At 51.5% G+C, this 27,495-nt stretch overlaps 1 protein-coding gene across 3 annotated transcripts in view; it reads right to left on the reverse strand.

Annotated features, from left to right (window-relative positions):
• Positions 1-702: 702 nt before the first annotated feature.
• The window catches only part of TMEM108 (transmembrane protein 108), a 371,980-nt gene continuing 345,187 nt past the window's right edge, over positions 703-27,495 (reverse strand). For all 3 annotated transcript variants that reach the window (XM_030873466.2, XM_030873467.2, XM_060298605.2), the window contains 3 exons: positions 14,769-16,202; positions 5,815-5,969; positions 703-1,005 (listed from right to left, as the gene is read on the reverse strand). In XM_030873466.2, coding sequence (XP_030729326.2) covers positions 883-1,005; positions 5,815-5,969; positions 14,769-16,202 — 1,712 coding nt within the window. In that variant the 3' untranslated portion in view covers positions 703-882. The remainder of the gene's footprint in view (positions 1,006-5,814; positions 5,970-14,768; positions 16,203-27,495) is intronic.

Raw genomic sequence — 27,495 nt, forward strand, 5'->3', positions numbered from 1 at the left:
TGGGAGGAAGGTTTAGAAAATTACAACTCCACACACCAAGGTTTCTTCCACAAACACGTTCCTCAGCGGTATGATGTGATGGTCTTTTGAGAAAACGAAGGTGAACCCCAAAACGTTGGATCCTTGGAGAAGAGCAAGCGTTCTGAAGCTCCGGGGCTGGGATCCGCATCCAAACCCTCTCCAGAGAAGGCACGCTGTCTAATGCATTTGTGGTTGGTGGGAGGATGCAGGGATGTGCTTGGAGGGGAGCCTTCTGTCGCCCGGGAAAGCAGTCCTGCCTGGACGCTCCCTGTGTGGGCTGTCAGGGGGCGTGGCCTGAGGATGCCTCCGCGATCTCCAGCCCCTGCTTGCGTCCAAATCCCAACTGTGCCGTCGCGAGGCTCCGGGCACCCGGGAGGATGAGATGCTCCCTCTTCCTTGTCCGCCGGTGTCCCTATAGGTGGCGGCCCAGCTCCGTCGCTGGAGGAGGGGGCGGAAATGGGTCCCTCACATTGAATCGAGAGGAACCAGAGCTTTAAGAAGCCTCAGAGGCCGTGCACTTGGCCGTTTTAACATTAACTTGTACAAGTCGGTCTCTCCCCTCACCTGCCTGGGGCTGCTGGGACCCCCTACATGCTCAAGGACAGTTATGAAGAGAAGCAATCAATGCAACTGCTTTGCTTATAAATACCTTTATTTTATAAAGCCACGGATTGTTCTGTCAAGTTTTTTTTTTTTTTAAACCACACTTATAAAAAAGATGTTGACAATTCTTAGGAAAAAAAAGCTGAAAATGTTTCTCATCAAGTCAGGGTTACACAAAGATTATATTTATAATATATATTTGTATATTGATAATTTAGAGCCGAAAGGAAGGGACTGGCAAAGCGAGGGCTGCTGCAGTTAGATTTCCGACACTTGATCGTTTCCCACAAACAGAGTTTCTTGGCAGAAGGGGTTAACGAGGACCATCCCGGTGTCTCTGTAGTCACCGTTGGCTGGGGAGCGGGGCTCCGAGAGCTGGTCCTGGGGGACAGAGGGAGCAGATGGCATGAGCTGGGTGGGGGTTATCAGGTGGCCATTCTTAAAGAAACGTACCCACGGGGACGTTTACTTCCCCTTGGGCGTGCTTGGTAAACATTAAAAAAGTTATTGAAATATAGTCAACATAACAATATTATGTGAGTTTCAGGTATACTACATAGTGATTTGACATTTACACACATTATGAAATGGTCACCACGATAAGTCTAATAACCGTGTGTCCTCATACAAAGTAATTACAATATTATCGACCATATTCCTCATGGTGTACGTTCCATCCCTGAGGCTTATTTATTAGATAACTGGAGGTTTGTTCCTCTTAATCCCCTTCACCTATTTCACTCCCCACCACAACCATTTTTCACCATCCTCCCTGCTGATGCTGGGGTACAGAGCCCTTTCTGCTCTTTTTTCAGACTTTTATAGCAGCTTCCAAAGAAGACTTCCTGCTTCCTGAATCACCTCCACCTCAGGCTGCCACTTGGGCCCCAGACTCTCCTTCCTGCCTCTTTCTCACAGACCTCTGGGAGGCCTTGCCACTTTTCTTTCCTGAATGTACCCTGTGCTTGCCCACCTCCTTCTTCTCCTGCCACCCACCTGTCAGAGCCTCCAAGGCTAATTCTACCCTCCCGAATCCTCCCATAGCCTGGTCAGAATTCTCGGCCCATTTCTTGTAGCACTAGATGTGCTGAGCTGAAGGGATCTGAATCTCTGTGTGACTGCACAATAGGTGGTGAGTGAAAAATTCAGTCGCCTACACAGCCTCAGGAGTGGAAAAGCCTAGAAACAGACAATCTGCTCGGGTCATCTGAATGGCTTTGGCTGCAGCTACCAAGGACTGCAAGCACTTGGGGGCCACAAAATGGCTGTTCTCAGACTCAGGCCCAGGTGTTAACGTAGAGAAAAAAGCCATAGTTTGTTCCAATTCTACACAACTGAAGCCTCAGAGCCTGCAGGCTATTTCAGGGCAAAGACTCAGCAGCAGGCCTAGATGTAACCAGCTTAGGCCAGACCAGCTTAGAAATGGCTTTGTTTTAAGAAGTCATGATTAATACTCTGAAGTTTATTTTTAAACAAAACATGTTATTTTTGACAAGTACATATTACTTTATGGGTAATAAGGAGAGACAGGAAGAAAGGTCATTTGTTGTAAATGTCTTTTCAGAAGACAAGAATTTCCTTCACTGTCTGGAATCAGCTGTGCGCCCATCCAAAGGGTGGATGTGGGACCAGCCGTCTAAGTAAGGAGAACAGGGCAGCATGTCAGGGAGGGGACAGAAATCCTCTTTCTCCACTGGGCTTTGGGGTTGAGCTGCGGACGGGAATTTTGGAGCCTGAGATCTGGCTTGCGGCTTTACAGTTCTCACAACGCAAGCATTCAAGGGTGAACCACGTGGGAGAAGTTACTCTGCGTAGAAAAGAGAAAGTTATGTAGAAAATAACTAAGGCAGGAAAGAAGAAAACAGAAGGAGGGGAGGGAAAAAGAAGAGAAAGCATGGAAAAGTTTCCAGGCGCCTCTGGGCGTCACAACTCTGCCCATACAGCCCAGATTCTGTTTTGTGGCTTTCATCAGCCCAGAAGGGGAGCAGGGCACCGGGGAAACTTGCTTAGGCAAAGCACTTGGCAGCCTCCAACACTGGCAGCCCGGCAGTGAGCTCATGGTCCTGTGACTGTGGTCGCTCTGTGGGTGGGCGGCAGGGCCTCTGTACCCAGGGAGGGGACAGCTGCTGTTACTGAGAATACAGCAGAACGAGGGGAGGGGGCTGGCTGGGAGGGGAGGGTGAGAAACCCACTCTAAAGCTGGCAGAGCTTCCTGCCGCTGGTGCCGCTGCAGCCTCCTGACCCTGGGGTCCTGACTGCGGCCTCTGCAAGCAGGGTACTTGTGACAGTACACTCACCGGCACCGTCCTCTAGCTTTGGTTTTCATTTACCAATTTGTAAAGAGCATATGAGGAGTTTAGGATCCAGGGTGCATGGCCCACGCTCAAAGTGGGCCAGCCCCCTGTCCAAGTTACCTATTTTTTCACTCACTGTAACAGTTCTCAGGAACACTTCTGCCACCAAATTGCACCCTGGCCACACCAAAGGTCAATGCCGTTGTGAGGCCTGTCCCTGTTTGCCCTTCAGCTAAAGTTTCTTACTGAGCGTCCACTGTGTGTCAGGCTTTGGGCTGGGTCATGGGTAAATCGTGAGTAAAGTTCACTCATGTGACAACCATTTACAGAGTACCTACCATGTGCTGGGCACTGTTCGTGGAGCTAGGTATAGGGCAGTGAACAGAGCAAACGACCCTCCTGCCCTCAGGCAGCTTATGTCGTAGTAGGTGAGATGGATGCACACCAGTCAACAGAGAGAGAAGGGTGCAATGCCAGGCAGTGAGAAGTGCTCAAAACAGGGATGGGGAAAGCAGTCAGGGAAGGCCTCCCTGAGGAGGTGGCATTGCAGCAGAGGCCTGGAGGAAGTGAGGGGTGGAGGCAGTCAGGAGAAGAGCATTTCAGGTGCCAGGACGAGCTCACTCTTGGGCTGGGGCATGTGCTCTCTGGCAGAGGGTGAGGAGGTGGGGCAGGGCCAGCCCGAGAAACGCCTGCTAAGAGGAATCTGGATTCTGTCCAAAGTGTGAACAGGGCCCCTGTGAAGCGTGGGAGCCGTGGCTGACGGGAGGTCCTGCCTTGGAAAGATCATCTGGCTGCTCTGTTTAGGACAGACCGTGGTGGGTAGCTAGTAGCGGGGAGAGCTGTTTGCAGAGCGATGGCAGCAATCCACGATTCGAGGGATGATGGCAGCCTGGACGAGGGGTCGCAGTGCAAGTGGTGAGCCCTGCTCACGTGGAGGAAGAACCAGCAGGGCCGCAGACAGACGCGAGGTGGGATGTGCGAGAGGAGAAGGCGGCTGCGGTGCCATCTAATAATGAGAAACAGCAGGGGGCCTTCTGGGCGTCGGGGCAGGAGGGAGAAGCCGAGAGTTCAGTCTCGGGCTGTTGGCTGGGAGATGCCTGTAGCTGGGCACACGGGTCTGGAGCTCAGGGGAGACGGCCAGGCTAGGGCAGAACTTGGTAGTCACAGTGAGGAATGGGATTTAAAGGCATGGAGCTGAGAGGAAAGAGAAGAGAAGCAGTGTGGGAGCACTGAGCGTGCGCCCTCCCGTGACTGGAGGTCAGGGCAAGACAGGGGCCAACGACGGAGACTGAGGAGGAGCTGCGGGTGGGTGGGGAGAGCAGGACGGGATGGGGCCCAGATGCCAGCGGAGAAACATTTTGAGGAGGAAACGACCGACTGTGCCGATGCTGCTGGTAGATGGAGTAGAATGAGTGCCCAGAATGGCCCTTGGCATCAGCAATGTGGGGATAACTGGTTATTCCAGTGGGGGAAGGACATTCTACCTATAATGTCAGACCAGTAGCTGCACAATGACAACCCTGATAAGTGCCACGATGGAAAAGCACAGGAGCTGAGACCATATGACAGGAGAGTGAACCCAGCCTGGAGACAGGGAAGGCCTCTCTGAGGAAGTGACGGTTGGGCTGGGCCCTGAGTGGTGGGTAGGAGTCACTGAGGTGAACAGCGAAGGGGGTGCCAGGGAGGGACAGAAGACATGCCAGGAGAGGGAACAGCTCATGCACAGCCCTGGAGTGGGATGTAACTTGGTGCTGTAAGGGAATGAAAAGAAATGCAATGCAGCCAGAGCTTAGCAAACAAGAGGGAGAGGGCGTCACATGAGGCTGGATAGTTGGGCGGGGACTGGTGCACCTGGCAGGCCCTGAGCAGACTTTGAATTTTAACTCACCAGCAATGGGAAGCTACTGAAGGGTTCTGAGCACAGGAGTGATGTGATCACATGCCTGTTTATAAATGCTCATCTGGCTGCTGGAGGGATGAGCGGGGACGGTTCCTCCAGAAGCTCTCAGCTACCCCTGCCTTTACTCAGACGTCTGCCATCCTTCTCCAGGGCCATCTCAACTGTATCCCAGGTGACCTACTTATTTTTTGTGTGTCTGTCTGTCCTCTCATCCATTCATCCATCCACTAAACTACCCTTCCTTTCCTCCTTATACCTTCACTGACGACGTGCCCTTACCAGACCATCAGCACAATCTTTCTACAACTAGTTCACAAAAAGCGCAAAACTTTCAATGACCCTCCGCTGCCCAAGACGAAAGCACAAACTCCATTCAACCCCACCCAAGGCCGTGCCTAATCCATCTACCTTTCCAGCCGCACCCTGGCCTCTGCCCTATCTTCCGGTGGGAGTGGAAAGAGGTCTTCAGTCAGAGAGACCTGGGTCAAAGTGCAGCTCTCTCACTGGCCGGCCGGGGGATTCAGGCAAATACTCACCCTTCCAGCACCTGCACTGTGAAGCTTTCCTCCACTGGGTTCCACAGCTCTGTACCTCTCCCTGTAGCCCCCCTAGTTTGCTTTGAATGATGTTGGGGTTTGTACCTCACCCAAAATCTTGGATCCTGGGCCCCTTGAGAGCAAGCTTTCACCTTCACAGTCCCCAGAGAGTGCCTGCCCCCAAACGATCCTCAGTGAACAGTCGTTGACTTGTTCCCAGAAACCCCAAGTCCCAAGAACCATTCTTCTCAAACTTCAACGTGAGCAGAAGGCCCCCGGGGATTCTCGCTAATGCAGATGCCCACTTGGCAGGGCTGGGCGGGCTCACAGCCTCTGGGGCCACGCTGCTCGGAGGAGTGAGCCACTAACAGGCAGGCAGCTTCTCTGCTCTCTTTGGAGCCTGTGCTCTTCCCACAGCGGCAGCCCTCCCCGGGGCAGCCCCTGGTTTGGGGCTCATTACCTCAGAGGTTTCAAGGGACTGGATCTCCCTGGGAAGCTCCACGGCGTGCTTGCTGAAGTAGTCCATGGTGATGGCGTTGTTCCAGTAGCTCAGGCTGTTCTCGGGGTTGGCCGGCTTCTTCTTCTTCCGCAGGCAGCACACGGTCAGCAAGACGGCTGTTGAGAGAGTCTGTGTTAGAGAGCGGGAGGGTGGCAAGCAGGGCCAGGCAGGCCATGACGGTTACACATCCAGCCACTTGCCCTGCTCGTTGATTCGTTTGTTCATCTGCTCAACAAATATCTATAAACGCTGAGCACCTGCTTTGTGCAGGGTGCTGGGGAGAGGGGGAGAGAAGAGAAAGACAAGACTGCCCTGCTTTCATAAGCTTCCCGCCTAGCATGTGGATGGAGGGGTGCACGGGGGTCAGACAATATACAAGAGAACTGTTCAAAGAAAAGAAAACGTGGCAAAGTGAGAGAGACAGCAGGGGGTAGCTGGGGGAGAGGCTCCATCATGAAAGGCTTGCCTGAGCAGTGACCTTACAGCTGAGACTGGAATTGGGGAAGAAGCTGGCCATGGGTGGAACAGGGGCAGTGTGTCCCAGGTGGAGGGAACAGCACGTGCAAAGGGCCTGAGGTGGGGACAAGCTGCCTGTGTGTGAGGAAAGAGTCTCATGGCTGGAGTGGGGTGGGTGTGGGAGAGTGAGGTGGGAGGTGAGGCCAGAGCGATGCTCAGAGGCTGCCTCCATAGGCTCAGGGGCAAGAGGCGTGGATGCAATTTTGGATACTTGTGCATGCTGCAGTGCCACCCAGTGAGTTTGCTCCAAGGAAAGGCCTTGCTCTCTCGCTGGGAGGGCTCCCAGAGCTTGGCTGCAGGGAATGGCATGCGTGCACCACGTTGCACGGTGGGACTGATAAGGAGCGTTCTCAGTCAGAGCGAGAGCATGGCAGAGAGACGGGAAGAGCCCAGGGAATTTTACAAAACGAGCCTTGACTTCCACAGAGGGCAGAGGTTCACAGAGCAAATCTCTGGGCAGAGGTCTTGGACCCTGATAAAACAGCTGCTCTGGCCTCATCATCATCGTCAAAAACAAATAGCTGCTAACAGTCTTATAGCATTTATGTGCCAGGTGGCTCCAAGCACTTTAGAAACATTAATTCATTTAATCCTCTACGTAACTCCATGAGGTCCCCATTTTACAGAAAGGAAAACGGAGACTCAGAGAGGTGAAGTGACTTGCCCAAGAGCAAACCCAGACATCTGGACTCCCAAGTCCATGCTCTCAACCATCTACGATTCTGCCTCACAAAGACAAGCCAAACGCTGATGTGGAGTCCGCACTGCACAGGCGGGCCTCATGCGGCCTCCACACAGCTCGATGTGCCACACTGTCTGTTCAGTCTCGGAGACTCGGGGGCCCCGGGAGGAAGCAGCACGTTTGGATGTTGCTGATGAACCAGGTATGAACAGAGTGGCTTCGACATGCTGACAGGGAAGGCTTCCGAGGTCGGAGGGTGGGGTGGCCTGTCCAGGGTCACACAGGGGAACAGCTGATGCAATGACCAGGATGACAGGAACCTTCTTGGGGAGAAGCTGGTAAATGAAGACTGGGCACCTCCTGCCCAGGCTCCCATCACCAGAGCCCACAGGGTGGGTGAAACTCTCGGCCAGGGCTGGGCAGGGCTGTATCCAACAACCTGGCGGTGCCCATCATCGGCACTGGGGAGTGGGGGGGGGCCATGCTGAGCGGCCCACAAAGGCTGGTACTGTGGTGGCAATGGCCATCGGGGGGCAGTGGAGGCTATCTCTGTCTACCGCAGCCCGAAGGCTTGGCTGGCTTTGGGGGCCTGTGCACGCCAGGGTGTGGGGAAGATGCAAAAGCTGGCATCCACACAGGCTGAGACCTCAGGGCCCAGAACCGAGAGCCCTGCGGGCTGACTGGGGAATTCTGTAGCTCTTCCCTGCTGTTGGCCTTGCTGGTATCTCAACCTGAAAAGGCTTCCAGGCAAAGTCAAGAGATTGGGCAAATTTCCATTCTAGCCAATCTGCTTTGATCAAAAAGACTTCTACTTTGGTTACCATTTTTCCAGGTCCCCACAAAAAGTTTTAAAAATAGAAAGGCGATTTCTGAATATTTGAGCAAAAAGAAATTTTAGACCGGCCGGCAGAGATTCCTTCAAGCTTTGTGGGTTTCCTCCCTTCCTTCCAAAGAGCCCTTTCTTCAGCTGGTTGAAGGAGGAAGGGGTGAGGAGGGAGGCTGCAGAGTCAGCCTGAAAATCTGCTAGATTAGGGCTCACCTCCTTGTTCTACAGATGAGAAGACTGGTCCAAAGCAGCCAGCTGACTTGCCACAGGTCACAGCGAGTGGTGGGACTGGGGCGAGGCCCCAGGTCCCCTCTCCCCTTTTCTGGAGTCTTTATTCTTCAGGGTCACTACTTTTCACCCTGCTCCAGGACTGGCATGGTGAAGCAGCCCAGGGGGATTCAAGCTGGGCAAACCTAAGCCACAGGGAGAGGGCTAGGCTTCATGAACCCCCTTGCTAACCCAGGTGGGCGCAGGTTGTAGAATCCAGGTCCTCTGAGCCCCAGTCCAGTGCCCTTTGAGCCCACACTGCCCCTGCTCCGGGGCCTGGGCCTGTTTAGGATGCAGGACCAGCGGGAAGGGCTGGGGGTCAGAATGGGGAGTTCTGTCCCTAGCTTTCTCCCCCTCCCATGTTGTTAGTGCCCCCGGTCTGATTACACGTCTATCAGGGAGTTCCTGGTGCCTCTCAAACACCATTTCGCTTACATGCCAGAAGCCAGCCCAGCTGCAGGGAGAGCACGGGCTTGGAGTCCAAAAGACCTGGGTTCAAGTCTGACTCTGCTGTGAGTTACACTAGGTGTCACTTCATCACGCTGATCACTACGGACTCCACCAGGATGTAAGGAGAGTTAGAGATCATGAATGCAAAATGCTGAGCGCCCTGCCTGGTGCTTAATTAATAAGAGTTTCCTTCTTGTTCTCTCAGCATCATCCCTGAAGAGACATCCTGAAAGAAAAACTGCACTGCACGACTGTTGGGTGGTTCAAGGCCAGGCCTCCAACTGTGGCTTAGCGCTTTCATTATTTTGGGGTCTGAACTTTCATCCCAGAAAGAAAAGTACAATCAGACTTATGGAATCTCTACTCTATTCCCGGGTGCTCTACAGTCTGATTTAACCCACAAGATAGCTGCCTGAGGAAGGTGCTGGCACTCTTCCCATTCACAGAAGAGGCAACTGCAGTTCACGGAGGTTCACAGAATTGATCCTGGTTACCCAGCTAATTACTGGAGCTTGAACCCAGGTCTCTGCCACGCTGACGTTGATGGTCATTGTCCTAGCTCATCCTGAGCACTGGATGGGGCGTGCCTGAGGCAGGTGGAAGCACTGCGTAAACCGCACAGCTCCGTGCACACACAGGGCGTGAGCCACCCCTCTCCCATGCCACTGAAAGCTTCAACTGCTCTGCTTCTCCAAAGGGAGCAGCTGTCAAGACTCTCAAGGAGGTCAGTGAGATCCCTATTTCCTACAGTTTTGAAACTGGAGTGAGGATGAAGCAAGCTCTCTCGGCTTCCCAGGCATGTCAGTGGGGAATCAGCTGTAGCTTGTCAGATGCATGACGGGAAGGAGGAGGGTTGCTGATGTGAAGATGGAGCCCAGGTACTGTGTTGACGTTTCTGGGAGGGGCCTCATTTTAGGGATGGGACCTGTTGTGCGATGGGAAATGGAAATGAGAGCGTACAGGACCCTGAGGTTGCTTTTCAAATACCTGATGAAAGTGCTCTCCATGGCCTGCTGGAGAATGCGTGGCAAATCCTGACAACAAGATGAATATGATCACTTTCTGGCCACTGCCCTCATCCGGCACCTCTCCGTGGCAGATGCTGTGATAGGACCTCAGATGTATCTGCTCTGCTGTACGTAGCAAGCCTTTGGGGAGGCTGCTGCAGCCCTGGGAGTGCCTGCTCAGCTTTCTTGCTGCAGGGGCACAGCCGAGGGACCGCTCCGGCCACCGGCCCCTGGACTCACCACCACGTGTGTGCCGAGGCCACGCTTCCCGGGCTGCTCCCAGCCGTGGCTGACTATGCAGGCCTGTTCCTGCAGGACAGGAGACTCCCCTAACAGCCTGAGGACTACCCTCACCTGGCAGAAACTTCCTTAGGACTGCACTGCACTGCAGGGGAGCCTCTTCCTTCCCATCCCTCTGGCCCCTTCTCCTTCCTCAGGTGCCATACCTGCACTGCGGTCTGAGGCTCTCCCTGCCTCCTCCAGCCCCTTCCTTAAGACTGCACAGGTGTTTCCCCAGTAAATCTCTTGCAGGCCTAATTCTGTTTTGGTATCTGCCTCCTGAAGGCCCTGAATTAACACAGCGGACGCTAGTCCTATTTGCACAGGTGAGAAAACACTGGCCCAAGGCTTAACCTGTCCAAGTCCCACAGGTGACGAGTTGGAGAGCTGGGGTTACGTCCAGGTGTGTCTGATTCCCAAGCCGAGGCTTCCTATCACACCAGGCTCCCTCTCAAGTGATTCACATGGGTTTAAAGTTAGGAAAGTGAGAGAGGGCAGGGAGCTCTGACATCTCAGTTTGGCCCCTCATTAGGGAGATGAGAAACCAGAGACCCTCAAGGGGGATTAGTCCAGCGGTGCCAGCCCAGCTGTGGACAGTCATTTCCCCACTTTGGAGGTTGGGGAGGAGGCCAGGGGAGGCCTCAGGATGTAGAAGGAGACCAGGCTGGACAGAGGCCATGGGCCTGGGGAAAGCAGTTTTGGGGGCTCATTGACTTCCCGGCCTGGTGGGTAGGGATGTGCCTGAGGAAGCTCCAGGAGGTTCCTGCAGGGGACGCTGGTCAGGAAGCACAGGGAACAGCTGTGAGAGTGCGGCCACGGCACTCTGGTCCAACCTCGGGGACACCCCCAGACAAGCCTGCCTTGTCCAAAGGCTTCCCCACTTCCTTCAATTGGCTCATAAGCCCCAAGGAGACAACCTCCTTGTCAAACTTCCTTCCTGTTCTAGTCTCTTCTATTCTTTTTACTGGAAAAGCACTTCGGACCCAGGTTTTTTAATATAATAACTACAAAGTCATTGGGGTCTGTGAGTAAAAGGTACACAGATACATTCAGCTTTCAGTAACATTCACAGAACAACTGGTAATATAGCCAAGAGCCATATGGGCACAAGGATGTGTTATCTCTGAGTACTGTGCTGATGGTCCAACGGCATTTACTGTGCATCTGGAAGGAAGCCAACCTGCTCTGGGCAAGGTGCACGTGGACGCTCACAGGTCCAGGGTCAGCGAGAGGCGCTACTCTGCTTTGGACAGCTCAACTTGGACTGATGACGAACAACATGCGTAGCTGGCCTCGCTTCCTGCTTTCACCCCATATGACCCCCATCTCTTTCAAGGAGGCTGAATGACGACATTCTCAAGAATGGATGTGGCATGTGCAGGACAGGCCAGGGAACCTGGTAGAGCCACACAACTGACCTCCTGATGAAAACCCAGAGCACTGACAGCTGAGAGCGGGGACCCCTTCAGTGCCAGGCCGAGGCTTCCAGTAGGAGGTGGTGGGCTGTGTGTCCTGATGGTGGCAGCAGAGACCAGCTCAGGAGCCACACGGCTCCCGGGACCCAGCCAAATGTGGCCTGGATCCAATCAATTTCGGTTCTCAGCACATCTGAAACTGTGTGTGGCTGTCTCCAGCGTGGCTCAGGAGACAAAGCATTTCTCAGACCTGGCACAGTATACATCCAGCTGCTGTGCGGGGGTCACGATCTGGAAGGACAGGTGGAAGTGGTGACACCCCTTCTTGGGCAGGCCTGAGGCTTGCTGTGATCACCCTCTGCTTCCACCAGAAACTGGGGACTTGCCAGCCTGCCTGGCAGCCCCGGCCTCTGAAGCCTGGCTTCTGCTGAATGCAGAAAAGCAGGACCAGGGCCAGGGCTGCTCTGAAAAGCCAGATGAGGAAATCTATGCATGCACTGTGCTACCAGTACAGATCGCCTGAAATATCTGGCAAAACTAGCAAAGGAGGAGACCCTTCTTTGAGGGCTGGAGAGTTTGCTTTAGGATAAATGTAGCTTCTGGGAAGGTCTGAAATACAAGGGCCCTTAGCCCTGGAAGACGTCTGCTTGCCTGATGACTCGAGCGGCGCCAGGCTATGAAAGCAGCCTGGCTAGTTACTCATCTGTGCTTCCAAAGAGCACAGCGTTCTCAAGCTGGACAAATGTCTCCTTTCTCAATGCCCCTCTCACCAGCACCTTCACAGGGTCAATGATGGTCCCACAGGACAGGGAGCTGTCTGTGGAGGCAGCTAGGCTGGAACCTTGTGGCCTGAGGATGGTGGAAATGCAAGACAGACACCAAAGGAAGCGGGGGCTGCAGTTCCTAGGGGCAATCCTCCTTTATGAAGTAATATGCTCTATCCCCGCAGCTGAAGGCTCCTGTCAGGGCCAGAAGCATTCTCACGGTGCAGTTCCAGGCTGCGTCCTTGCTCCTGTCTTGGCTGATGTTACTATGCATGGTTTAGGCAGCCCATGGGTTTTCCACTTTGCAGTAAAACCTGATCTAATCTCAACCTCAGACATAGCAAAAGGGCTGGAGAAGTCTTTTTAGAGCTGCAAACGCAGGTGGGTGTGGCCCGTGGGGGTGCAGGTGGGGAGAGGGCTCTGGCAGCCGGGGGTGTGGGGAGCCACAGCAGCCACCTCCAGGTCCCTAGTGCTGGAACGGTGCTTGGCACACAGCGGGCGCTCAGGAAATGCTGTGCTGAGTCAAACGGATTCCACCACCAGATCTGGGCTGACTCATGTGTGACTGGGACCCTGGGCAAGTCACTTCACTTGATGATTTACTCCCCACCTGTATGGTATGTTTGCTTTTTCTGTTTTGTTTTATTCCTCTGGTTAGTCTGTTTTAAGGATGAATGATTCAAAATAATGGGAACTCCCTTTGTAAACTAGAGCCTCTAGACACATGGAAAGAATGGAAAATTAGAAAGCTGTCTCTAATGTGATTACTTCTCAAATATGACCATTATTAATAATTTATTGGCTAACAGCGCTACATTTTCTCATTATCATTCTTCTGTTTTAGACGTGGGCAATTACAGTTTTATGAATACCTCTGTGCTTCCATGAGTGACAATACAGCTGCTTAATGAAAGAATGAAATATGCAACCTGCAAACATTTTCACTTTTCCTGCACTGGGGCCTTGAGCAGATGTAGGCCGCCTACCCCTGACATGGAAAGTTTGTTTTGCTTATCAACTAGAAGGAGACAGGGAGCTGGGAGAGATGTGGCTCCTGGAAAGAGTCCAGACTCCAGATTAAAGAGGATCTTGCCAGAGTACAGTGCCAAGCAGACATCAGCTTAATGGTAAAGGCACACACCTCCTGTGCTGACGTTTGATCGACCCACAACAGGAAAGGCTGGGAGACCTGGCTTAACAGCCTCCTCTGTGGAAAGCTTCTGGGGCTTCGTTCCCCTTGAGATTGGGCTGAGCCCATGGTGTGACGCGAAGCATTACAATCAACGGAGCTGATGCAGGACAGGATGCCCGGATGTGACCAAAGTGTCCAGAAGAGAGCAACTGCCACCTGCTCTCCTTTGTCACAGCAGGGCATGTGCAACGCTGTGCTCCCTCTGGGGAAGCAGGCGTAAACTGGAGGCTGTCAGAGGGGCAGATTGGGGCAGGGCCAGGGCCAGGGCCAGGCGGCCCTATGAAGAGACTGGATGGAACAGGGATAAGCAGCTTGGAAAAGGAAAACCTGCCCTTGAGAGCCATTTCACGTATCTCAGGGGTTGGTGGATGGACTTGTTTCATGTATGGTTTCAGAGGGCACAGGTTAGGACCAAAGAGTGGGAATTACAAAGAGGTGAATTTCAGGCCCCCAGGAGAGCTGGAAACAGCCCAAGGGGTCACAGGAGAAGGGGCTGATGAGTGGGTAGCACAGGGGGTTTCTCACCCCTGGAAGGGCTGAGGGGGTGCCTGGATGATGGCCGTGTGGGTTGGGGAGTGGCGGGTACAGTGAGGATTCCTGTGGGGCCATCAGAGGAATGCTAAGAACTGAGAATCGAATACTCGGGGAAGACGTAAAGGAAACCCTGGGTCCTGAGTGATTGCATCAGGTTCTTTATGGAGCCGTCAGTGGGGAATCCCCTCGACTCTTCATTAAAGGAGTGATGGGCAGCAGCAAGGAGGTGCTGGTGGCGTGGGGGAGCCCTTCCCCACATACCAGTGAGAGCAAAAGACAACGACAAGGTCCACAAAGCATCAGCTCACACCACCCGTGAACAAACCAAACACGGGGGAGGGACTGCTACATTCACATGTAACTCTCAAGCCTCAATTTAGCTACAAGAACTCCCGCAAGATCAAAGCTTCAGTTTTTCTTCTTTCTCAGGGGAAGACAGAGGAGGGGGAGGAAAAGAGGTGAGAGAGGAGAAGAACAGCAGGAAGGGCGATGGAAGGGAGGTGGGGAGGAAGGCGAGGGCTCTGCTACTCAGAGCCTGTAAGTTTGGAAGCACCAGTTTTCAACCTGCAGTGTATTGGTGCCATGTTGCTACAGGAGAGAGCAGGCAGGGTGGTGTCACGACAAGAGCCCTGGGCTGGAAGACAGGTGCTCGGAGCTCACATCCCAGCCCTGCCGCTCAGTAACTCTGGGGTCCTGGGGGAACCATGTCCCCTCCCCAGCTTGGTGTTTCTTTCTGCACATGCAGAGTCGGATTGGACTCCACAGCTCCTGGGAGTTGTGCATTTACCATCAGTGGGCATGTGAGCCATGGCCTGACCGGCCAAGGACCAGATGTGGGGATAATCCATGATTCTTGTTCTACTACCTCCTTTCCCAGGATTCTGGGAAGTTTGCAGCCCACTTGGTGGGGGCTGCCCATGTGTGGGGCAAAGGGATTCTAGGGTGGGTGGGTGGGGGGAGAAGGGAGAGGGTGAGGCACTTACAGCAGGAGGAGATGGGCACGCTGATGGCCAGGATCACCCAGGCGATGTCCATCTTGCTCAGGCAGATGGTGGCTCTGTGCTGGGGTTTGTCCCCTTCGGCCACATGGGAGATGTTCCCTGCTGTTCCAGGCTTCCAGGTCCCAGCAGGGACCAGACGGTTGAGGAAGTTTCCTGTGGCTGTGGACACCACTGTGGAGAGAGGACTGGGCACCCTGCCAGTCATGGTGGGCGTAGGGGTGGCCGCAGCTTCCTCCTTGGCTAGGGAAACAGTGCTTTCTGAAACCCCGGGGGGGCGGGCCGGGGCCTGCGGGGCTGAGGATGTTCCCTGAGGAAGCCCCTTGGAAGGGGCTGAGACACTGGCATCGAAGGCAGCCTGAATGGGCCCCATGGTGGCCGTGAAGACCCCAGAGCTGGCAGATGGAGGTCTGCTGGTAGCAGGGGTGACAGTAAGCCAGGAGTCACTGTGGCTGGGGCCATCCTGTGGGTCACCGTGGGGGTGCTGAGAAGGCACTGGGGCAGGATGTGGACTGGCGGGGGTGCCTGAGGCTGCTGTGGTGGCCGGCTCCCCTCCTTGGCTGGTGAAGGTGGGACCACCCCCCTGGTCTGCTCTGTTAAGGCCGGGCTTGTCCTCCACAGACACCAGGGTCGTGTTGGGTCGTACCCACGAGGTCCTGCTGGGCGCTGAGGTTGCGGCCACTATCTGGGGCTGTGGAGACAAGGAGTAACCCCAGATCGGGTTCCTGGGGGTGACGGTGGAGGGGTCAGGCTCCACAGACCCTGTGAAGTTGCCTTTGTAAATCTGAAATATCTTCCCCAGGGGCCGCTTCTGCCCCAGATGCGTGGAGCTCTGATTTCGTCCCCGCTGGCCTTCCTTCCTTCTGGAGTGACCGCTGGGTGCAGGCAGGACAGGGTGTGATGAACTGCTGGCTCCCTTTCGGGAGGAGCCAGGGGGCCTGGGGGGCCTGCGTGGGGTAGCCTGGGAGGGGGCTGTGAGGGGACGGCTGGTAGCATCCCTTGGCTTTGTCAGCAGGATGGTGGGCACAGCCTGGCCCGGGGGGTGGCCCTCTGAATGGGAGGACGTGGTTGCCACGGCAGCAGGAAGTGGCCCTGTGGACAGGGGGCCTTCAGAATGGGGGGTGGTTGCCGTCGCCATGATGGTGGAGATGGCGTTTTTAGGAGGGTGACCACTTGGATGGGGCGTTGTCGTTGCCATGGAAGCTGCAGCCTGTGAGGAGGGTCCGTCGGGATGAGGGGTCAGTGCCACCGTGGAAGAGGGGGCAGCCACCACGGAGGAGTGTCTGGTAGAACTGAGGGGTGCTGTCACCATGGTGTCTGGGGTGGTGCCTGAGGGGAAGACTTGAAGAGATTCCCTGGGAGATGGTTCCTGGGCAGCAAATACCAGTGCTTCAGTCAGTGCCAAGGTCAGGAGGAAGCCTTGCGAGGGAGACAGAGAGCAGAGAGGTGAAATGCCCAGGAGCAGCTTGGCCCTGGGCCTTCCTTACCCACGAAACTGAAACGCCTGGGAACTCAAGGGAAACATCAGGAGTATCCCTGAGGTCCACACCCATCAGACACAGGACCATGGGGATGTGGGGAAGCTTCAGCAGGTGGGTGCCGCCCAGCACCTGTCCCAGAGAGAACCCAGCCACAGGGGAAGCAGAGCTGGCTAAACCAGCCAGGCCCATCCTTTCCCAAACAGCTCTGAAATGCCATGGCCCTCCGCCCAAGGGCAGCTGCTCACAACAGGCTGGGGGTAGGGGCATGGAAGAAGCCTTGTGGCCTCTGAGTGCCTGCTGGCCCTCTGCACCAGGGAGCAGTCAAGGCCAGTGCAGCCACAAGGACACCAGCAGCTCTGTGTGGGCTGCCTTGAGCCACTGAGCGGGGCTTGGGTGGGCAGAGCAGACCAGCTGCCACACCTCTTCTGACTCTTCCACTTATGAACTAGACAAAGGCACAAACGACAGACCTCTGTTCATTCAGGCCCACCCACCAAACGATTAAGGAGGGTCTAGCCCCTCCTTGACCCTGGAGACACAAGAATGAACATGGCAGTCTCTGGCCCTGGGTGAGCTCGTACAAATCCACAAACAATCCTAAAACAAGGCAGAGACGTCTCAGTGCCATCGGAGACTGACAGGCAGGAGGGGACAGGGGTTCAGAGGGTGACCAGATCTGGTGCCTATTAAGCACTTAGCACAGAGCCTGCAGGAGAAGTGCATTCCATGAATGCCAGCTGGTTGTATGGTTGTTGTCATGTTAACTGCTTGTCCTATGTGCTCATGAGGCTGAACTCTGTGGAAAACCACTGGTGGTGTCCAGCCTTTTAGAGGAGGAGGAGCCCTTCTGAGCATTAGAAGGAAATCATGGACTTTGCGTGATGGTGAGCGTGTATGCTTTTAGTTCACTGAGAAAAAATGCACAAGGACAAAAACCTATACATTTAAAAACTCTTCTAAATATGCATGGATTTTATTAATCACAACAGCATATGCCTATCTTTAAAAATAACACCTCATATCAATGTGAGACACAGGATCTATCCAGATTATAGACGGGAAGACTGACCACCCCGTACAACACACAGGCTGGGAAGAGCTGCTCCGTATTGCCGAGGAGCGCCTGACAAACCTCTAAGGCCTGATTCTGTCCTGAGCACTCGCCCTGTTCATATGAGCCCCCTGCTTGGTCACTCGCATGCCCTTCCTTCAGCCCTGCTAGCCACCCAGACAATGGTAGAGATGGGCCTCTGCCTGGTAACTCTCTTGTCGCCTCCCTCCCCCACCAGATTCCAGCAGGATGAATGGTCAAAGCAGGGGCCCTGGCAGTGATTCCTGGGAGCCTGGGGTGGTCAGCAAAGCTGACAGGAGACATCTGGGGCCCTGGTGAGTTTCTGGAAGCAGAGAGGAGGAGGAAACCTCCTGACACTCCTTTAAACAAGGATCACCACTGAGGCCTCCTCCAACTAGGGGAGGACCAGTGTCCCCTCACCCTGCATGTCTAACTTAGTGGGTGGGGGAGGCTGAGGGACTGCAGACTGAGCAGAGACGGCAGCACCCACATTTCCAGGACCAACGCTTTGCCCTAAGCGACCTAGTTTCTCTAAACTTTCATTCATAGTCTAGCCCACACACCAACAGTGTTTTCTCTTTCTCCGGGTCAATCCTAAAATCTGTTTAATGCTGAGCACCGGCTCTGGCCCCGTCTTTCCCTCTCGATTTAACCCTCACAACCACTTGATGGGGCAGGAAGTTGAGGCTGAGGGAGATTAAGTAACGTGTTCAAAGCCCCTCAGTAGCAGAAGGGGTATATAACACCCAGGCGTTCCTGGTCGCCCACCAGCAGTGAGGCAGGAGAAGAGGACGGAACAACGTGCTTGTGCTCTGACCGGTTCAGGGTTATTCCAGCTCCTTCCTGGCATTTTAGCACCACAGGGACAATCTACTCCTAGAGCTGGTGGTCGTGACTACTGAGGTTTTAAGGGACATTCTCTTATAAGCCTCTGTTTGGCTCACAAACACCCTGGTTAACTGTAAGTGTTGAACACATCCCCCTCAAATCCGTATGTTGAAGCTCTGACCCTAGCACCTCAGAATGGGACTGTACGTTAGACAGGGCCTTTGAAGAGCTGATGAAGGCAAAATGAAGCCGTCGGAGTAGGTCCTAACCCAATCTGACTGGTATCCTTATAAGAAAAGGAGCTCAGGGCACAGAGGTGCCAGGAATGCCTGTACACAGGCAGGACACATGAAAGGTTGGCCACCTGCAACCCAAGAAGAGAGGCATCAGGGGACTCCAACCCTGCTGGCACCTGGATCTTGGGCTTCCAGTCTCCAGAACTGGAAGGAGAAAACTTTCTGTTTGTTGTTTAAGCCCCACAGCCTGTGGGACTTTGTATGGCAGACTGACCAGACTGATATACCTGTCATACCTTAGCGATTCCTGAAAAAGGAGAGGCGGACACTGGGGCTCGTGTGCAGGTGGTTTATTTTGGGAAGTGACCGTAGTGGACAGCGGTGGGGGAATGAGATGAGTGAAACAGGGAAAGTCAATCCCAGGGCAGTTTATCAGCGTGCAACTCAGATCCACTGGGGGTCTCTGAGGAGCTGAGCAGACGCATGTCAAACTGTGAGAGGAGCGCCTCTCACCAGCAGCTCTCCTTCCCACGGCCCAGCACTGCTCCACCCCACCTCCTGCCTCCTCCTCGAGGCCCAAGTGGCCAAGTCAGAGACACCCCGGGCGGGGGCTGTCAGCTCACACCTGTGCCTGGCTGGAGGCTGCTGGAGTTAAAATTAAGAGCCCAGAGGATTTCTGGGGTGGAGCACAGATGTGTCCCATACAATCCAAGGCCCAAGACCAAGGACACTGCCGCCTTCTGGCAGTAGCGTCAGGGGCAGCGCAAAGCTTTCAGAGAGGATCTGACGGACCCCAGGGACAGGCCGGGGGTGGGAGAGGAGCAGCTTGGCCTCCAGGAGATCTTCTGCAGCCTCTAGAGGCAGAGGGCTTAATGCATCCTGGTTTTTAAAATACTCAGGGAAAGAAATTCCCCTGACTTTCCCACCACGAGCATTTCAGGGGCTAAAATCCTCCCAGCTGGGAAGTATATGACAGGAGTGCTTCCTGCAAGACTAACAGTGGAAGTAAACATGTTTGCCCTTGCTGCGGCTCTTTTTAGTTGCCAGCATCCCCTGAAGTTATTCTTCTCTCTAGGAGGCCTGTTAGGGCAAATTACCTCCCAGCCCTTTCTTCTTTAGGCTTTAAAACTTTGGTATAATGAATGAATACTGCCATCCTGGGTGCAGAGGGCTTTCACCTGGAGGATGACATTTAGCTGTCACAGTGAGAAGGGCACTAGAGGTAACTTACTTAGTTCAATCCCCTCATTTCACAGAGGGGGCAACGGAAGGAGTGAACTGACTTGTCCAGGAACCCAGCTCGTTAGGGACACAGCCTGGATCATGGCCATTATTTCAGAGCAACTCTTCATTTGTATCATAAAAATTGCTACAACACTGCACTGTCCAAATGCCTCCTTCAACATCCACTGTCACCTTCACTATGGAAATCGTCTCTCCTCTCTGGCACAAAAGGTTAAGGACTGAATGCAAGGGCGCATACTGTCACAATAACTGTGCAAGGCCTTCAACACAGGGCTACCCTAACAGATGCAAATTTCCACTCCAGGCCCTTTGTGCTGGCCTGCTCACTCCCCTCCCCACAATCTGGGGCTACCGCCTCTTTGCATATCATTTGCATAGATTTGCATAATAGGCTCTGGAGGCTCTAATTCCAAATATATAGGAGAGACTATAACTAAAATCTAACTTGACGTGTTTTAAATCTGGAACATGTTTTTAATGCATGTCAGAATAAGAACAAGTGTAGGGGGTGGAAACTTGCAGATTGATGGGTGCCCTGATATCACAGGAAGGCCTCCCCCTACCTAGAATTCCAGTGCATACATGATCCCAGGATCCAAGGGAAGGAAAGGCCTTCCTCCTTCTGTTTATTTGGTTGGCTGCCCACAGTCCATATTGGGCATGATATTTGCGTCTGGCAAATGCGAGGAGGGATTTGGTGAAGAGAGAAATGGCTAATCTGTACTGAGTGCTTCCTGCATGCCACATGATGCTCCAAGGCTGAGCCTGTCCTGACACATTTAATCCTCATAACAACCTGATGAGGCAGGTACTGTCATTAGTTCCCCACTGCAACTGAAGAAAAGCAGCACAGAGAGGCACAGGAAGCTGCCTCCTTCCACACAGCCAGGAACGGCGAGCTGCGATTTGAACCTGGCAGCCGGGCCCTGGAGTCCACACTCTCAACTGCGTTCACTCATCGCTCTGCTCTGCACATTCAAAAGCAATGGTCCACTATCTTTTGGGAATTGATTTTCTATTACTGCTCTTTTGACTTTTCTTTCCTCTTACCTGTTTTCTTCTAGCTCCATTTCAGGGCTCTATATTAACATTTTTGTTCTTTTAACAAGTTAGTCAATTAACTTTATTTTGCAAGTAACTAGGGGGAACTTGTAGTAGGACAATACAAAAGCTGGACATCCCTGCTTTAATTCTCTCCTTTTTTCCAATCCTGGCATTTCATGCACACCATTGTTTAACTAATTAAATTAATTGTATAATTTTTATCTTAAAATTGCTTACACACATGCACATTTATTACATGTATACATTTTCCCTTGCACATATAAATAGAATCCTATCTCATTTTCCTTGTGATTTAAAATATCTGCTAAGTAGAGCTTTCCTCCCAGTTAAATTAGGTTTCCACTGCCAGATATTCTTCCATTGCCTCTAAATCCTGTGACAGAACCACAGGAGTCTGAGAAGTCTTCTAAGCCATCCCCCATCACTAAGCAAGATGTCAGTATGGCCATCCCAGATGCTTGGTGTGGTGATTTAAAACTGGGTCTGCAAGTTCTCCAAAACTGCTCCCACCAAGAGGTGGAATCTGAACCTAGCTTGGCCTTTGTGACCTCCTTGATGAACAGAATGGGGAAGAAGTGACACCACGTGGTTTCTGAGGCCAGGGAAGAAAAGTCATTCAGCCTCTGCAGGTTTCTCTTGGGGGCCTTCAGGCCCATGTAAAAAGTCTAGCCACCTCGAGGCCAGCATGTGGACAGACCGTGTGAAGAGCAACTGAAAGGCCTGAGGAGCCCCAGCTGTTCCAGCCCCAGCCAGGCACTGGACAAGAGAGAGGCGGAGCCCAGGAGATGAGCCTGGTCCAGCCACTACTGGACCTCGACCACACAGACCCCAAGACAGAGCCACCTATCTGAGCCCAGTCAACCCGGACATTCATGAACAAAATAAACAATTGTTACTGCCTTACTCCACGTTTGGGTGGGGTTTGTTTTGCATCAATAAGTAATCGAATACTTGGGAATTTAGCTTCTGCATCCAGTGTTTCAATGACAAAAAGAAAGAGAACCCATGCACACCAAGTCTGACCATCAGGGAGTCTGTTTTCTATGTGGGCAATAACATACCATCTTGCCAGGAAACAGGCTCTTTTCATTTCAAGATTATTGTCTTTTAATTGGAAGGGGCGCTAGGGTTCTCTGGTATCTAATTCACTCTACAGTGAGAAGGCTGAGCCCCAACAAAGTGGAATCCTTGCCCTGGGCCACACACTGCCCGGCCAGCCCCACTATGATGCACCAACCCACAGGGTTCTTTTTATATCACTGTGGTCCCGGTATTCTGATGCTCCAGCCTCCGTACTTCAGTGATCCCTTTTGTTTTAAAGATCAAAAACCTCCTCATACCTAAGAGCATGGTTTCCCTCACTCAGAAATAAATATGCATCATTGACTTTAGGGTGAGCTGGGTGACTGCTCGGAAGAGGTACTCATGCCTGTGACCTTGGCCTTCTTTATGAAAGGGAGATTTTTTTCCACAAAGAAAAAAAGGAGTTTTGGGTACATAGCTTTGCTGCTACCCTCTTTCCAAGCAGCCACATTCCAAATGTTCCCTCCCATCAAGTCCTGCTGCGGACATGCCTCAGGTCACAGGGCTAAAGCACAGAGGGTTCTGCTTAGTTCTTAGAGATAGCTGAGGCCATCACCTGGTGTGTTCCAGAAATGTCTGGAGATCACTGGTTTCAGAGTTGGGCTAATGAGGTCCATGACTCCACTGGGAATTATTACTCAGAGTACAATCTCTAGAACACATGTGCGCAAGAAAACCACGCGAGATGGGCCTGAGTGCCCCAGACACACCTATGAACTCACCTCGTGTCGCAATTCTGGGAAGCTGACAGATCACAGCTTCCTAAAACATGTGCACGCATGTGTGAGTTCGTGCACGTGTGTACTCACACACACATGCACACAGAGACAAGCACTGTACAGGTCCTCTCCTGGGAGCAGGAACTTGGGAAGAATGACAAATGTGAGTCCTCCCATCATCTCCGTGCTAACATACAGTTAAGTCATTCATCTAAGGTCAGAACGGCCACCACGTAGCAGTACCAGGATTTAAACCCAGGTTTCTCTGACCCTGGCTGCTCCAGAACCTAGGTACTGAGAAAGTTCTGATCCCGGAAAATGTCCTACGTGAGCAGGAGAATGCTTTATGAAGACAGGCAATGATATAACAATAGTAACGGCTGTGATGACCACAATTAAAAAACAAAAATTTCCTCCAAAGCGGAAACACTTGGTAACCACACCACCTTTTATCCTCAGCTTTTGCTTCTCTGCCTTAGTCATTCAGTTCCCTTTGGGAAAAGCATTTTCCAACTAGAACTCCTCCTGGGCCTTGAAGCCATTGTTAGGAGCCCCTCCTTCTGTGCCTGTAACCACTAAGCCTACCCCTGTTCTAGACCCCATCTCTCTAAATGTCTAAATATCTGTTTCCCTGTCTGAACTCTAAGCTGCCAGAGGACAGACTGTGTCTGGATCAATGATATTTCCCCATATCTAGTCCAGCACCTTAGCCACAACAAATCTTTGCTGAAGAATAAGAAACCTTCCTAAATATCCAAAATAGAAGAACTCATACAACTCAATTAGCAACACCCCCCAAATAATCTGATTAAAAACTTGGTAGAGGTGCTGAATAGATATTTTCCCAAAGAAGACATCCAGACGGCCAACAGGTACATGAAAAGGTGCTCAATATCACTAATCATCAGAGACATGCAAATCAAAACCACAATGAGATATCACCTCACACCCATTAGAATGACTACTATCAAAAAGATAAGAGATAACAAGTGTTAGTGAGGATGTGGAGAAAAGGAAACCCTTGTGCACTGTTGGCGGAAATGTAAGTTGGTGCAGCCAATATGGAAAACAGGATGGAGGTTTCTCAAAAAATTAAAAATAGAACTAATATATTATTTAGCAATTCCACTTCTGAGCACATTTCTGAAGGAAACAAAAATCAGTATCTTGAAGAGATATTTGCATCCCCATGTTCACTGCAGCATTATTTACAATAGCCAAGCCATGGAAACAAGCTAAGTTTCTACTGATGGATGAATGGATAAAGAAAATGTGGTATTACACACACACACACACACACACAGAAAAATATTACTCAGCCACAAAAAAGAAGGAAATGCTCCCATTTTCAACAACATGGATGGACCTTGAGGGCATTAATTCTAACTGAAATAAGTCAGACAGAGAAAGGCAAATACCATATGATCCCACTTATATGTGGACTCTAAAATAAAAATCAAACTCACAGAAACAGAGAACACATTGGTGGTTACCAGAGGTGGGGAATAGATGGTGGGGGAAATGGGGGTCAAAAGGTGGTCAAAATGTACAAACTTCCGGTTACAATAAATAAGCTCTGGGCATAATGCACAGCATGGTGCCTACAGTTCACAATACTTACTGTATATCTGAAAGTTGCTAAGAGAGCAGATCTTAAAAGTTTTAATCACACAAAAAATTTATACCTATGTGAGGTGACTGATGTTAACTAAACTTGTTGTAGTGATCATTTCACAATATACATACATATCAAATCATTATGATGTAATACAATGTTATATGTCAATTATATCTAAATAACACTGGAAAAAAAACCTCTTCTAAATCAATCACTAGCCAGCTTGTATTTCCAAAAATAACCACTGTAACACACCCCAACCAGCTTACTCTTTTTCTAAATGTGGCTTCAACACTCCTACTGAAAGGTGAAGTCTGTGTTCCACCCGCTGGAACCTGGGTGGGTTTGTGACTATGGCTGAAGTGATGCTACGTGACTTCTGAGGCCAGGTCATAAAAGATGGTACAACTTCTTCCTAGTCCTTGCTCTTGCGTGTTACTCTCAGAAGTCAGCCACCATGCTGTGAGGAAGTCTGAGTTGTCCACCGAGGGGCCCCTGTGGAAAGGAGCTGAGGCCCCAGGCCTTCAGTCCCAGCTGAACTTCCAGACGAAGCCAGCAGCGACCTGCTAGCCAGGGGAGTGAGCCTTCTTCAGCCCCACTCGAGCTACCCCAGCCGAGCCTGGGTGGAGCAGAGACAAGGGATCCCTGCCCGAACTAAAGATTTACGAGCAAAATGATGACTGTTGTTTTAAGTTTTGAGGTGGTTTGTTAGGCAGTAATAGTAACTTGAATATCATCTTTGTCGAAGTGAAATTAAAGTTCTTTCCGTGACCATTCTGGATTTAAACATCAGGGTTTTTAAGTGCTGGAGCTCAACAGGCTGATCTTGACCTGGGTTCCCTTACTGTCCTCTCCTGCCCAGACTCAAGGAAAGGGAAACATCTCACTTCTAGGCTCTTTCTACAGCATTATGATTTCTCTAATCTACAGCTACAAGTTCCCCTAAAGAAAGGAATGAATAAATGCATACTAGCAGTGGCATGAAGCTCCTGGCACGCATGTACTTTGTGGGCTGGGGGCACAGATGGAATAAAGGTGGAGACTAGTATAAGGTGACCACATATTGAAGACATGAGCTCAATATGCTATGTATGTGGTATATGGTGCCTACATATTGAAGACATGACCATTTCCTTCAAGGGGCTGCCATTCTAGAAGGGAAGAAAATCAGCTGTGACAGGGGAACAAACCTACACACCAAAGATGTTCTCTCAAAGACTTTCTCCAAACAACAATGAAAATCAGAATTAGATGGATGAAAAGGTCAGTTCAGCTTCTAATAAAATAACAGGATCATTTATATTCAGGTAACATCTCGCTGACATCATGCGAAAGAACACAAATGCACTAGTCCAGACTGCTTTGTACGCTCCCAAACTAAATGGAAAAGACTCATAAAAATGTTCCCTGCTTTACAGGAGAGAACCTGACAGACATTACCTCAGCCAGGTGATCAAGTCATGGTGATAGTATGCACCCTGGATATAAAGATAGCACATTACCTCTGTAGCTTTCCTTCCCCAAACCTATATCCCCAGTCTAACCATAAGAAAAACATCTGAAAAATCCCAATTGAGGGACATTCCACAAAATAGCTGACCAGTACTCCTCATCAAGGTCATCAAAAATAAGGAAAGTCTGAGAAACTCACAGCCAAAAGTACCTAAGGAGACATGACAACTAAACATAATGTGGAACCCTGGCTGAGGTCCTGCAACAGAAAAAGGACATTGGGGAAAAATGAAGGAAATGTGAATAAAGTATGGACTTCAGTTAATAATAATGTATCAATACTAGCTCATTAATTGTGACAGTGGACACTAGTAATGTAAGATGCTGATTACAGAGGGAACAGAGGCTATATAGGAGCTCTCTGCTTTACCTTTGCAATTTTCCTGTAAGTTCAAAACTACTGTGAGATTAAAAAAAAGTTTCACGGAGGTCAGATAGCAGGGACAGTGTGAGGGTGGGTCCTGGAAGGAGGTTTGTGGGCAACTTTCCCAGCACCCTGGTGTGAGATCACGTGCCCACAGACACATTTTGGAGTCCACTTACAGAGAGGGGGATGACTATTGCTGCATCTGTTTATGTTCCCTCTGGCTCTCACCATTTAAAGTGTTCTCATTCAGAGCGTGGAGTTTGGAGGTGAAATCGTCAGGGAGACTGACAGCTTGAACACATAGTTTTTTAACCCGTTCAAATTCCAACTGAGGATTCAGTTTATGTTACATGCCACACATGTAATATAAACACTCTTGACCAAGGAAGCAGGCTGTACGAAAATCAAAGCTTATGTATCATTACCACCAGGCTACACTGCCCCACCGTCTAAACATGAAAGGTATGAGGTGTTGGATACAGACGGATACCCAACCTATCAAAGTTCTGCCCATACCCCTTTCCTGCTGGGTGACCATGTATCCGTCTCCAAAAACCCAACCTGACTGTCACCTTGTCTTGACGAGATCATAGTTCCTCAATTCGTCCAGTTAGAAGTGGCGGCTCCCTGACCAGTGCTCCCAGGGCACTCTGCTCCCGTTCATACGTGGCCCTTCTCCCCACACAGCCCTTCAGCCAAGGACGTGGTGGGAGGGCAGGGATGAACCTGGGGTCAGTGGGATTTAGGTCCATTCTGGCTCTGGAACTTCCTAGTGTTGGGACCTCAGGCAGATTAGTTCAGCTTTGTTCTCCCGACTGTACGTAAGGAAGATAATGCCTAACTTCAGGGTGCTTTCAGGGGTGGGAACAGGACACGAAGAGGCACAGAGGCCCCACACATGGGCTGGATGCAACAGGTGGAAACTGTTGCTTTAGCTTCTGCTACATTTAGGTCAGTCCCCTGGGGCCGTGAGCTTCTTCAGCATCTGGAGCCCCAGAACATAGTGCACTGTCTGACTCATACTAGAAGCACAATAATGTTTTCTGAGAAAGATGTGAGGATGAAAGAAAACTTAGAGAATTCCATGCACTTGAGGTATTTGCAGCTGAATCCTTGCCACAAAATTATAGATGTTTATTTCGAAGACAATATCAACAAAAGAATACAGTAAGCAACGTGAGTCCTGTGTGTGTGTGTGTGTGTGTGTGTGTGCATCTTTTCATTTTGCTTGTTTTAATGATTAACATTAATAGGTCCAAATGAACACAAATCCCATAAGACAGGGAGGCAGGAGAAGGTTGAGGTGGATGAAACCAGCTTCCTGCAGATCCCTGCCACGACCCCTCTCACAAACACACCCGCCACTGCCAGTTCCATTCTCATTACCTAAGCAAATCGGCCTTCACCGTCCTTCCAAAGTTCTAACGGGTTGTGTGAGAGCATTTGTCAGGATTTGGGTTTTACAGACAAGGTCCCAGATTTGGCT

The sequence above is a fragment of the Globicephala melas genome, chromosome 4 (genome assembly GCF_963455315.2).
Source record: "Globicephala melas chromosome 4, mGloMel1.2, whole genome shotgun sequence".
Classification (NCBI taxonomy): Eukaryota; Metazoa; Chordata; class Mammalia; order Artiodactyla; family Delphinidae; genus Globicephala; species Globicephala melas.